We start from the raw sequence: 12,953 nt of genomic DNA, 5'->3' as shown, positions 1-12,953 counted from the left end.
TTTCATCAATCGTCAATACGATTATAACGTTGCTGAGAATGATTTTATACAGACTAGACGAAATATAACGCGTTTGTTATAATAAAAGTCAACTTTTTATTAGGCAATGTACAAAATTCTTCGCATACACAGTATGCACGATCGTTCTATATATCACGATATAAAACACATTAACATTATCTAGAATTAAATAGTTGTACATGAATTATTTTATATAATGTATACAAGATCATTTAGTGCGATAATCAAATCTCACTTATTAATAGGACTTTTCGGATCGCGCGCGCATGCGATCATTCTGCCCCCTCTCTCTCACTCACTCCCTCTCGCTCTCTCATACACACACTTTTTCAGTCACTCATATCGGCTCGGGTAGATTCGTTTAATTAAATTGCATTAAATTGCAGAAGCGCTCACCACATTTTGTCATACACTGGAATACGATACGTTATACACACATTCCTCCGACGAAAGATGCAAGATTCGTTTCAATGAGAAAGGCACTTTTTCTAGTTAGAGAACCCTCATTCCAAATTTACTTCTCAAATTCCACAACCTCAGTTAACGAACCAGAGAGCGCAAACTTCTAAAAGACATTTAAAAAAATAAGGCGTCTTTTAGATGTCTCTTATAAGTTTGTTCTCTTTAAGAACAACTCCGTTATTATCGTAATTTATCCAACGGAGGTGCGAGATTTGGAAAAGCTACAGCGCAGCGTGTGTACGAATACAGGCTGCCTCAAATATGATGTATATACCAGTAGTAGTGCTCCGAGGAAAATTTTATTCATGCAAAAATTCAGTCAGTCGCGTATTGTCGGTAAATTTTGAATCTTCAATCTCGAATATAGTGGTCGCGATCGAGTCTTCGTTTGTTTTCCCGACGAAAAATTGGCTCAATTGCAAGCTCACATTTTTTGTTACAATTTTTATTACTAACAAAATAATTGAATAACTGAGAAATGAGGGATACATCTTTGTTGAAGGAAAGGTATATAATAGTTGCGGGAAACAATATACAAAAATGTCGATGCCTTTTCAAGGTACATCGCATCACTGAAACATATCTCGTTCACGATATCTTTGTCATAATCGATCGCCAATGATCGTTGCAACACGCATTATTTATTCATACGAGACACAAGGTCGAAATTAAAAACAGGCTATTATTCTTCAAGCAATCGTAATGAATTATCAACGACCGTTTAATTTCCGGTGCATTTCCCGATAAGGCAGGAACATTACGACGAGAATAAGATTCTACTACTAATTTACACCTCTCTTTGGGACAGTCTGTAGCGTAAACATCCCGAACTGACGCGGGTTTGATGAGAAATTTCACGCGACTGCTCTCGACGCTACAATATGACAGACGCGAGATCATCGCGAAGGTAATATAGATACTCGAGTAATCCACGCCACCCTCTTTATTACATCGCATCTGGACCGTATTCCACGCGCATTTTACATGCTTCCCCGCACGTTCATCTCCTCCCATTGCGGAGGATCGAGGGATTCATTTTGTCTCGTGCCGATTGATAAACATCGTTTCCACGCACGTACGGAGCGTGTAATTAATACACTCATTGCTGTACACATAAGATGTCGGAAAAATAAAGCGGACGAGGAGTGATAAGGCGGGTCGATAAATTGGAACGATATCGCATTTCCTTCGTGTCTCTTGGTGTCGCGCGTTTACGAAAGAAAATCAATGACGAGGATGCACACACATATATGACGCTTGTCGTTCTCGTGTCGAGCTTTTCGTGAAAGAAAATGTACGATCGGTAAAATGTACGTGCGTAGTAATTAAATACATTTACAGGTGACTTATCCAACGAAATGCGTTGTATCGAATGCGGGAATACGGTTGCGTATCAACTTGAGAGCTGGAAGGAAGGTCCTCGGTTATTATTTTATTAAACAACCATATAGTTCCACGGATTTTTTTTGCGTTTGCTACACTTGTTTCCTGTGCGCATTCACTATCGATGTACCGTCTGTATTTTTCCTCCGCAACGATTCGCTTGCTTTCGGTGAAACGTAAATAAACGTAGAACTGACTAGTTGACAAAACTGAAAGAGTCAAGATCGATCGTTCTAAATCGAAGTGTTGTTAAAATATAAACTTTTTCTCACGACCGTCGATGTGCATCGTCCATCCGCGTAAAGGACGTACGATAACGTTCATCCAATTGGACGAACAATCGCAAAACGACAGAAGCGTTCCATACTTTACTAACGAAGCAAGCATATCGTCCCGTAGTTTCGTTCGTTTTACATCTCCTCCTTTTGCCGGGATCACAACCACGAAAAAATATCAGCGATTACAGAGCATCTTATCGATAGCCTATTCGCGAATTGATCGACGTATCGAACCATGCCACTTTCTCTTGCAAACAAATATACAATTGAAAACTACGTTCTGAACTGATGATGATCGGTATGACTCATCGTTTATTGCCGTTTTATGCACGAGAACGTGGTACGACTTATCGAGAAACATTCAGCTACGTAGTACATTCCAGAAATAACAGGGGAAATGTACGAAGCGAACCAAAACGTAAACACTATATTTTATTAATACATTTGAAAGGGTTCGTTGAGACACGCCTGTATTTCTCCATTCCTTTCTTTTTCTTCTTATAAACGGACCTCAACCAAACGACAGGAAACATGGACAAGTGAGGTGGATAAGGCAAGCGAGGATGAAAGGGGAGGACGCGATTTTTGCGTGCGAGGAAAGGAAATAATAGGAGACCCGTGGAATCGATCGCTGCGAGCGATCGAATATGCAGCGTGAATTCTCTCGGTCGAGAATTGAAAGCGTCACGATTCCGCGGGATTTCAATTCCCAACCCTCGAAAGTTGTCGATCTTGCTCCCACCGAAACGGCTCTTCCACGAGTAGACTCATCCGACGAGACGTACCATTAAACCCCGTCGTCCCTTCTAGGCGCATACGCGAATAACACAAGTTCCTCTTACACGAAAATCTAATCGAAGGAGTGTGTAGCGTGGTCATTATCATCAGAGTGACTAATCAGCGTACCGCATCTCGAGTCATCATACGTGGTTCTAATTACTATCGAGTTCGATAATAGCAAATACATGCGCACGTGCATGTGTCTATGTTTTGTCTGTGTGTGTGTATGTGCGCGCGCGCAAGCCGCTTCGATAACACTTCTAAGATTTTAACGAAACATGTATACGTATATTTATATTTATGTATATGTGTATATATATATATATACATCTATGTGTATATATATATACACCTAGATAGTTTTTTTATTTATATATTTATATAGGCGAAATGAATCGCACACGGAAGTGTATGTGTGTGTATGTGTGTATGTGTGAACATTCAACACGGAAGATCTTACCGTCTGGACACGACCGCGCGTGCCTCTGTGTATAACGTATGTATATATGCAGGTGTGTGCGAGCGCGCTCGTCACCCATAAAAGCCCAGCGCTATGCGTGCCGCGGCGACTCGCGAGACCGTCGTGTTATTTACAGAGTAGAAAAGGCGTTTTCTCAGTGAGCGTTGCCTCTCGCAAAGTTCGGCAAAGTCACCCGGTCGCCCGTCATTTCTGTCATTGAGCCAAATCACGGCTGGATGCGCGAACCTAACTCTACCAATTACTGCCTCGTCCTCGGCCTCTGAAAGCAGTACCGCGGAACTGTCCGCGTTTCAGTCCCCTCGGCGGAAAGTTCGCAGGTCCGCGCGGCCCTCTGTCCAACCACGGAGCCCGCGGTCCGCCTCTGAACCCTCCTCTGCTCCCTCTGGGAGGTCCACCGCGCCAGGGTGGGAAGGGTGTGCGCGGCCGAAAGTTCGGCGACGGCGGGCCGTCGTACATCACCGGGTGCGGCTCCGTCGGCGGTCCGTTCGGCAAGAGAGTCCTCTTCTTGTTGCAGCTGCTCCCATCTTCGTGGCTCTGCTCGTCGAAACTGCCGTTCGCGGGTGGCCTCTTCAATTCGTTGCTCGGCACGATCGCGCCCAGCTGCTCGCCCGTCAACTGCTCGTCCTCCGCGAAACTCGCGTCCTGCCCCTCGTGCACCGACCCGTTATCGTCGGCCGTCTTCTCCGTCGGCTCCGAATCTACATGCTCCTCGTACTCTGAAACGGGAACGTACTGGTTTTGTTGCGCGTCGTTCGTCGTTATCGGAATGACTGTCACTTGATTCATCGGCTGCTGATCGTCCGACCCGGTTGAGGACGGCGCCCGTTCGTGATCAGACGGTGGGAGACTCGAGCCTACCGGATGGTTTCGCTCGGAATCCTGCGAGCTCGGCGTGTCGTGCGACGTACGGCGTGCCTGCAACACTGCGCTCTGACCGCCGTCGTCGCGTTCCTGAGGCTCCTTCGTCACATTGCCGGACGACGCCGCGTTGTCGCCCGCGTTAAAGTCCGGCATGCCGATCGGCATGCCGATCGGCATGCCTTCGTCGTCGAGAATGACGATAGTGTCGGGCGGTGGTAGCAGCAGCGGCCGACTGTTCGGCAAGATCTCAGGCGACGACTGCTGATCCTGCGATCTCGACTTGCGACTGTTCACCAGATTCCGTTGCTTCATCATGTGATCGTCGGAATATCGATCCCGGCGATTGCGCGGGAATCCGCGTCCACCGCGGCCCCTGTCGATCCTGTGAAAGGGCGAGCCGTCGCGGAGTTGATGGTCCGTCGGGTACCTGCCGGACGGGTCCGTCGAGAAATCCTGCTGAGGCCGGATGTCGTGCTGTCTGTCGCGATAGTCAAAGTCCTGCTGAGAAGGATGGAAGTCCTGCTGATGGTGCTGCGGACGAAAGTCCTGCGTGCTCGGCAGGAAGTTCGGCGGTGGTCGGTTCTGGTGGAAGTTGGACTGATTCGGGTGAAAATCAACCGGCTGGCCGCGGTGGAAGTTCGACTGCTCCTGCCGAAAGCTCTGGTGAAACTGCGGCGGCGGGGGCGGCGGGGGTGGGCCCGCGTGCATCAGACGAACGCCTTGCACGAGCTGACCGCGCGAACCAGGCATTTGTCCGGTGGGAAGCGGTATCATGCGCATGTCCATGTCTAAGTGCGCCGGCGCGCCCACGCGCATGTCGCGGTCCTGCAACCTCAGGTCTACCAGAACCCTGCCCTTCGGCTTGCTCTCGTTCTCGTCGTCCGACATCTCCATGTCGACGCTTTCGACGATGTCGCCCGGCTGCATGTGCCGTCTAGATTACAAGGAGAACGATGAAAGAACATCCGTACGTTGCGACAGGCGGGATGAGACTCACCGGTAATCCTGGTCGACGGTGGACCACAGATTATTGTTGTTGGGCAAAGAGGAGAGCGACGAGTCGCCGAGGCTGTTGTGATTCGCGGGACTACCGGTAAGACTGATCAGATTGCGATGATCTACGTCCGCCGCTTTCATCAGACGATATGACAACTGGTTCTCGCCGGCCAACGGGATCGGAATCACTCTGTATAAACGATTGTACAAACGTACTCGAGGAACGGACGGTCGTAGATTGCTCGAGGATTCAAAGGGATGAATTGACGATGATGAGAATAACAACCGCGTTACCTGTGATCCACGTCCCCGGTGGTACTCAGTGACTCTTGCGGCTGCGGCTCGTTGTACTCGACCGGCTCGGCGAAACCGGCCTTCTCGTATATGGGCGGTGATTCCGGGGTCTCGGACAGTATCTCGTTTTTCGTCCTGCCCGGCCACGCGGGGTCGTTATTGGAATCCCACCTGTCCGCTTCGCCGTCCATCCACGAGCTCTTGTTTTTGTCGTCGCATTCGCCGCCGGGCCACGTGGGATTCACGCTGTTCTTTCCTGGTTACACGGCAAAATTCGCTGTATTACCGCGCGAACGGCGAGGGAGCGGTGAAACGCGCCTAGTATTGCTTTCGTACCCTTCTCTTCCCATTTGGCCGGCTCCTTGACGCTCTCGTTCGGCGGTGTCCACGTGGGGAACTTGGGTGGCAGCTTGTTGTAGCAGTTCTCGTCGTCGAGAAAGATGGGCGGTAAGGGTGGAGGAGGTAAAGGATTAACTGTGTTGGTGTTCGCGGGACCGTCGAAGGGACCGGTTATATTGCTCTGACTGTTTTGACTGGAATACGGAGAAGGTGTGTGTGATTCACCAGACAAATTGCGAACGGGCAACGGGGTACTATGACTCATCTGGCAGTTGTTCAAACCGCCAAGGGATGATGCACCCTGACTACCGATCATTCTTGAGATCACAGGCGTTACGGGTAGTTGCCCTAACCCGGGTGAGTGCCTGTAGTTAGGACGTTGCGGCGAATCCACTTGGCTTTCGGACGCGTCCAAGCCCAGACCCGGTATAGCACCCGGGTCCGGCGTCCCGTCGGAGGACGGGAGGAGAGTTTTCAGGAAACTAGACACGTTGAACTCCGAGTTGCTCTTTTCGTTCTTCGAAGGTCTCATATTGATCACCTCTATAGGTTTCGCCTGATAAGAGAAGAAGCGTGAGAAGCGCAGCCCCGCGAACGCAGTGAGCGAGTGATGATAAATTATTACCTCTATAGAATCATTGTATTGTTGAGACATTCCAGATGGCGTCGTGGGCCTTTCGTTGAACAAGTTTCTCTAAAGGAAGCAAAGAACAAATAAGCAACGGTAGAAAATGACAAGAGCTCTCGAGCTTTTGCAACAACAAAATCACGATACAGAACTGTCGTTCAATCTCACCATGTTACCAAAATCCATATTCCCCCCTATGAAGGAAGGGAAATTATTGGTAAAGTCCCCTGACTCGTTGGCCTGTGTCATCTCGGGGGCGGGTACTGGTATAGGATCGTAATCGTGAGTATACGACCCGTAGAGAGTCGGCGGCGCCACGTCGATGATTCCCGACGGATTCGTTGCTTGGGTCTCGTCTCCCGGAAGTTCTATGTCACTGTCGGGACTCGGCGAAGGCGCGTTCACATCGGGCGATGGTATCGGGGAGACTAAGGTCGGCAGCAGTTCGTCCAGTTTTTTCTTCAGGTTTTTCACACGGCTACCGAAATTCCGGTACGCCTGTCCACGAGAAGATTACATTGTAACAGTGAGAAAATGACGGACGAGATCGTTTTGCAACATGTGACACTTACATTTGACACTATTTTAACTTCTCCGCGTTGAGTCTCGTAAAACTGATCGGCCTGCTCCAACAACTCGACCACTTGTGTTCTTTCCCTAATCTCCGCGTCTAACGCACGTACGTAATTTTCAACGTTCCGTACAGCCAATTCAACCTCCTTCTCGGCATCCTCAACACGTCTCCTGTCTTTTAACGACGAGCATAGTTCTTCCGCGTTTTCTATGTCTATGTTACTTTCCCGTAAATCGCGTAACCTCGCATCGGTTGCTTGCTCCAGAGTCGTGCAAGACCTCATCGTTGAGATCAGCAGAGCTGGTTGAAATTCTTCAGTTGGAGCAGTCGGTTGGGGATCCAGTTTCTTTTTCGGGGCAGCTGAGATCAAGCCGGACAGGTCAGCGAGAAACTCCTCGTTGTAGATCTGCCGTTGGTCCCAGATTTTGAATATTCTCAGTATACGATGTTTCACCTTCTCATCCCGAACCATCGTCGTCGCACGTTGCAGAGTGGTGCCCCACGATTCCACGAATTCAAAGTTTTTTCGTTTCGAATACTGAATAACATCGTTTGCCAGGTAGAACAATGTAAGACGATGTTCCACTTTTACTGTTACAAAAGAAAAAAGGAAAGATACATCTCCAATATAGATATTGCGCTTTTCAACGGCAATGAAACTATAAACTATCTTTTGATACGCATGCTACAGTTTGTTGTATTTGACAAGAACACGCAGGCTTGCGGAGAGACAAAATGAAAAGTATATCATCTGGAGTTTACCTTTCTTCAGAACCTGCAACCAAGTGGCGACAATCTTCTTGTGATGCTGCCTTCTCTCCAGACACCATGCGGAAAGCCCTTGTATGGACTCCTGGGAGTCCTTCAGTGTGTGGAGCCTTCGCTCGAAGAGCTCCACGTCGAAATCGCCATTGGCCATCGTGAGTTCGCGCGTCTTATCCAACAATCAGTTCACTTCCGCGACGTTCGTGCGTTACATCGTAACGTGAACCACCGGGAGGAACACTCTGCTCCGGTATCATACGTACGGAGCCAGTAGCAAAGCGACCTAACCAAATCGCGTCGTTGGCGGTCGCGTTGAGATCACAAACACTGTTGGGGTTAGAGCGACCAGTGGTGGCGCGCAACCATTTCACCGAGTTGCGAGCCACCGTATTTCGAGCCTCTGGAGGCACCGGCCAGACCGTCGGAACGATACTCACTCGATGACACCGAACTCTGCGTGCTGCACGCTTGCTCACCGAGAAGACGCCGGTGGGCACGAGCGTCGCGATCTCGCACGCGCACGAACTCTCGCAGCGACGAACTATCGTGGCTGAGATTATCACACGCGCGACATGTCAACTTTCGCGAGATTATGTCTCAAAATTGTCCTCGGGCTCCGTGAGAATGATCTTGAAAACAAGAGTCCGCCATCTTTCCGGAACCAAAACACGACCGCGCAATGGCCGGCGCGACACTTCCAGCGGAGTTCTCAAGGGGTAGATTCCACTTGGCGTTCGCAACGATCGTGTGCGCTTAAACCGGGTCTTCGATATCGCATTGGTCGATTTGCCGAATAGATCTATGCGATTGGACACGGTCCAGTTGTTTGACGCGATAACGAAAATCCTAGGTTGAATTCCCTCTTAATCGTCGAGTCGAATTACTTGAGAATAAAAAGGTCTTATTTGTTATCGTGTCAAAGAATTGGAAAATTAAAGGGCTGCTGAACCATCGTTGAGGCATACTATTTCTAAACAAAAAAGTCGTTCTCACTTGTAAAATTTGAAAATAAGATATACTTTTAACCATCGGCCATTGTGAGTTCGGGATTTTTTCATTTATACCACATACTTGATTTTTGGGTCGGTTTTCATAAACCGATATTTATGATCATATCGGGTCATTTTAGCTGAGATTCAAACCCGCTGGATGAGCGAGTTTATCCACGATATCGCTAAATGACACTGAGCGATCCATTAACGGGTCGAGTATTGTAACCCATTAATGTTAGACCCGTTATTGTGTGCCGATTCACTTGAAACGATCGAATCTATATTAGCCATCATAAATGCTTCGACACTTGCTAAATGCATTTATTAAAATAATTTTTCTGAAAAGAATACATTATGCCTACTTATTCGTATATTACGATTATTTATAGAAGAAATAGATCATGCTGAACAATGGTTAACCATTAGACTTTGACATGTGTAGTTCCAAACATAAGGTTATAAAATAATAAATAAAAATGCATTAATATCATTAAGTTACGTAAAACAATCCAAGTTGAAGATTAATTCATGAGGTAAAAGTCAAGATGCTTCTCTATCATTGATTATGATTCTATGTAATCTTTAAATGTTGCATACAAATCATTGCACAAGTATGTTTTCTAGGATGGTGTCTTATAGTCAGCGCAAGATTTTGTTCTTGGTGGAGTTGCTTCCAGAATGTGAAGATCACCTTCATTTTTTTAAATGGGTTTATATGTTTCCTTTCCACATAAGTCAGTTATGCATGAAGGTAATGTAAGATCAATCAGAATTGAATACTCGTGACAAATTTGATATTTCATTCAAATATTGGCTAAATATGAAAGTATCTTGTAAAATATACTCACTTTTGATGTAATAATTTAAGTTTATACTTCTGTTCAGAAAATAATGGGAAGAAATGATAAGAACGCAGCATGATATTCTTCAAGGATTTCAAAGAATGCACTATAATGAGCCAAGAGTGTCCAAACTGTGGGCAACTTACAAATGCGTCTTATTCAAGGCTTGTGAAGGATAGCTGTGGTCATACCAAATGCCGAATGTGCTTACTGTATGAGGAACATGGATGTAAAACTTGCCAGGCTGAATGCTGTACTCAGAATTCTCAAGATTATAGTAAGTAAATAACTTTTCAAGATTTTATCTTTATTATATAAAAAAAATCTAGCAAATGTCTTTAATCCCATTTCATGTGATGAAAAGGTATTGTAATATATATTACATAATATATATTACATAAAAAAATATAGCAAATGTCTTTAATCCCATTTCATGTAATGAAAAGCTATTGTAATATATAATTATGTGTATATATTATATATATGCCTCTTTCACATCTACATAATGATTTTTTAACAACAATTTTGATTGTACAGGAGAAGCATGCTCTACAAGTCGTGATCCAGGTGACACAAACAAAACATCTAATGAAGAAACTGTGCTACCATTGGAGTTGGTTATCAATAAAGGTACCAAGTTCAAGAAAAATCATTACGATTTAATTTCTACTAATCGCAGACCCTTGGATCTTCATCACGAAGAGGTCACTTTTAACAACAACGAAGGGGCCTATGAATTCACCACAAGTGATACAATCAGTAATAACGATTCCAGCAAGCTGTACATTCCGAAAATAGAACCTAGTGATATGGTATTAAATATAGAAGCTCACCTAAGGAATGGAAACGATCGAAACGATTCGGCGAGTTTGCAAAATCTACATGTAAGGGAATATCAGTGTGATGTAACGTTTATTAGTATTTACATCATTGTATTTTATGCAATTCTATCAATGGGGCTCATAAATTTCCTACTTGTTTCCTACTTGTCCGTGTAAGCCAACGAGATTTATAACTGTCTGCTCAGGATAGCCAAACAGAGGAGAGATTCGACGAGGAGATGGCGGAGAAGAGCAAGAACCCGAAAGGTCGCGATCGCAGCCACATAACGATAGTGTCGAGCAACCCAGAAAGATACAAATGTAATGTGTGCGGTAAGGTCTTTCGCAACAAGAAGGGCAAATGTTACCACGATGCCTGTGTGACGGGAGTCAGACCGTATCAGTGTACCTTCTGCGACCGAAGCTTCGTCAAACGTTCTCACTTTGAATACCACGAGAGGGTTCACAGAGGGTACAGGCCACACAAGTGCACTCTTTGCGAGAAGGCTTTTCCCCAACGGAACAAACTCAACAGACATATGTTGATTCACAGCAGTGAGTATACTTTAGGATTATGTATACAAAATTAATGACAAATTAAAATGTTTTCAATCTCAAAATATGGAGCGTAACTGTCATTGTCATTGCATATTCCAGAGGAGAAGCAGTTTGTATGTTCCATATGCAACAAGCGGTACAGTAAACGGGATGATCTGAAAAATCACTTGAACGAACACAACGCGACGACTATTTATACCTGCAAGTTCTGCGACAAGCCCTTCCGCATACTGAGCAATTTGAAACGTCACATGCGAACACATACAAGTAAGTACCAGAAGCGATTACTCAAAGTTTCTCGAAGAAATCGCCGAACAAAGAGCGGCTAATTTACGAGTTGACCGACCGTTATCGTAGGCGAACGACCGCACACATGCGACCAGTGCAGCAAGAGTTTCAAAGACAAATCCATGTTGATTCGACATAAACGAACTCACGGGAAAGAAAGGCCATTTTCTTGCGCTCATTGTAATCGAGTTTTCTTGTCGAAGAGCGAACTGAGACGACACTTGGTTGTGCATTCAGGTACGTTCCTTCGACATTATCTTATTGTTTATAATGTCGAACCCGTGGAACATTCTTGCACAATGAAAATCTTCGACAAACTCGTTCGTTTCTTCCAGACGAGAAGCCGTTCTTCTGCGAATACTGCCAAACGCAATTCAGGCGAAAGGACAATCTAAACCGACACATAAGACACCACCATTCGGAAGACTCCAGCTGCGGTGAAGCGAACAATAAAGTGCCTCCGGCCGTCGTCAAGGCGGACCGAAGCTGCTCTGTGAAGAGCAGCAACCAGCTAGCTCGGCAAAAGCAGAAGTCGAGAAAAATACAGCCAAAGAGCCCCGTAAGCAAAGTAGCCGCGAGCTCAGTCGCAAACTCGCATCAGATCAATTCGCGTTTAGATTCCATGGGCAACATCACGCCCGTGATAAGGACTACGGCTGAGGTGAGCAACGCGGTGTCGGTGATCAATGGGCCCATCAGCGCCAGGCGATTGGACGAGCGGACCTGCAAGAGAATGTTTACGTACATGGAGCCGATACCCATCGCTGAGGCGGCGGTGCTCAATTGCCGCATCGAGGAAAAACTGTACCCGCAAAGTGCTAGCAGCCACAACTATTTCGTGCACAATTATCTGAAGGACGGGAACTCCAAAGTCAATTCCTATCCCAACAACGACAACGAGCTGCGAGACAATGCTGCAACGATAATATCCTGTCCAACAATGAGCCAGGAAGAAGCCGCAACCGGCATCTGCGAAGAGAAGCGTCATCAGGATACAGTCAAGACAAGGAAGGCAAATGAGAGTGCTCGAATAGGAGACGGGAATTCCCGATCCAAGGAGTACCCAGATGCCGCTTCTCCACGAGACGAACAGTCCAACTGTGTCTCCACCATCAAGAAGCACACCGTTCAACAATCAGACGGAGATACGGCCGACAGCTCGGCGAGCGGCAATTCCGTAACGACAAATCACTGCGTAACACTGCCAAAAGATTTTCAGGACAACGCTAAGAAGAAACACATACATTGGAGGCGCAGAACCGCGGAAACGCTGAAGCCGTGCAATCGCTGATCCTGTTTGCTTTCGATATGTGATACTACCGATATTATACTTAACAAGTGTGTTCAATGTGTACGTATGCATGTGTTTAAGTTTGAATGAGCTTTTCGCTCAATCTTACCATAAAGAAAGACAACAGCGTCTTTTACTCGGCAGACAAGAGATGCTTCCCCCCAGTCTGCCACGGTGTGATATACAAGAGGCGCAAACTCTAAACTGTTACGTATTATAATAGTGTAATTATATATAGCACATCTTATTAAATTGTCGTGCTTTAGTTAAATCTTCACATAAAAGAATCCGTCATACAT

The 12,953-nt window shown here is 46.2% G+C and overlaps 2 protein-coding genes across 2 annotated transcripts; one reads left to right on the top strand and one right to left on the bottom strand.

Annotated features, from left to right (window-relative positions):
* Nucleotides 1–1,411: 1,411 nt before the first annotated feature.
* On the bottom strand, nucleotides 1,412–8,524 carry LOC106740988. Its single transcript, XM_014612537.1, has 8 exons — nucleotides 7,860–8,524; nucleotides 7,096–7,688; nucleotides 6,692–7,021; nucleotides 6,521–6,589; nucleotides 5,893–6,451; nucleotides 5,557–5,812; nucleotides 5,264–5,452; nucleotides 1,412–5,200 (listed from the first exon to the last, which is right to left on the bottom strand). Exons 1-8 carry the CDS (start codon nucleotides 8,014–8,016, stop codon nucleotides 3,637–3,639), a joined length of 3,717 nt encoding a protein of 1,238 aa, XP_014468023.1. The 5' UTR covers nucleotides 8,017–8,524; the 3' UTR covers nucleotides 1,412–3,636.
* A 578-nt stretch (nucleotides 8,525–9,102) lies between these two features.
* Nucleotides 9,103–12,925, top strand: LOC106740985 (zinc finger protein 665-like). The gene is made up of 8 exons (XM_014612532.1): nucleotides 9,103–9,387; nucleotides 9,479–9,605; nucleotides 9,740–9,973; nucleotides 10,234–10,580; nucleotides 10,724–11,072; nucleotides 11,175–11,342; nucleotides 11,433–11,600; nucleotides 11,699–12,925. The coding sequence occupies exons 3-8, from the start codon at nucleotides 9,772–9,774 to the stop codon at nucleotides 12,652–12,654; spliced, it is 2,190 nt and encodes a 729-aa protein (XP_014468018.1). The 5' UTR covers nucleotides 9,103–9,387; nucleotides 9,479–9,605; nucleotides 9,740–9,771; the 3' UTR covers nucleotides 12,655–12,925.
* The last annotated feature ends 28 nt before the right edge of the window (nucleotides 12,926–12,953 follow it).

This window comes from Dinoponera quadriceps, unplaced genomic scaffold, assembly GCF_001313825.1.
Source record: "Dinoponera quadriceps isolate SergipeBrazil2010 unplaced genomic scaffold, ASM131382v1 scaffold397, whole genome shotgun sequence".
Taxonomy (NCBI): domain Eukaryota; kingdom Metazoa; phylum Arthropoda; class Insecta; order Hymenoptera; family Formicidae; genus Dinoponera; species Dinoponera quadriceps.
The sequence above is the reverse complement of the archived record's forward strand: the minus strand, read 5'-3'. Positions and strand labels throughout refer to the sequence as shown.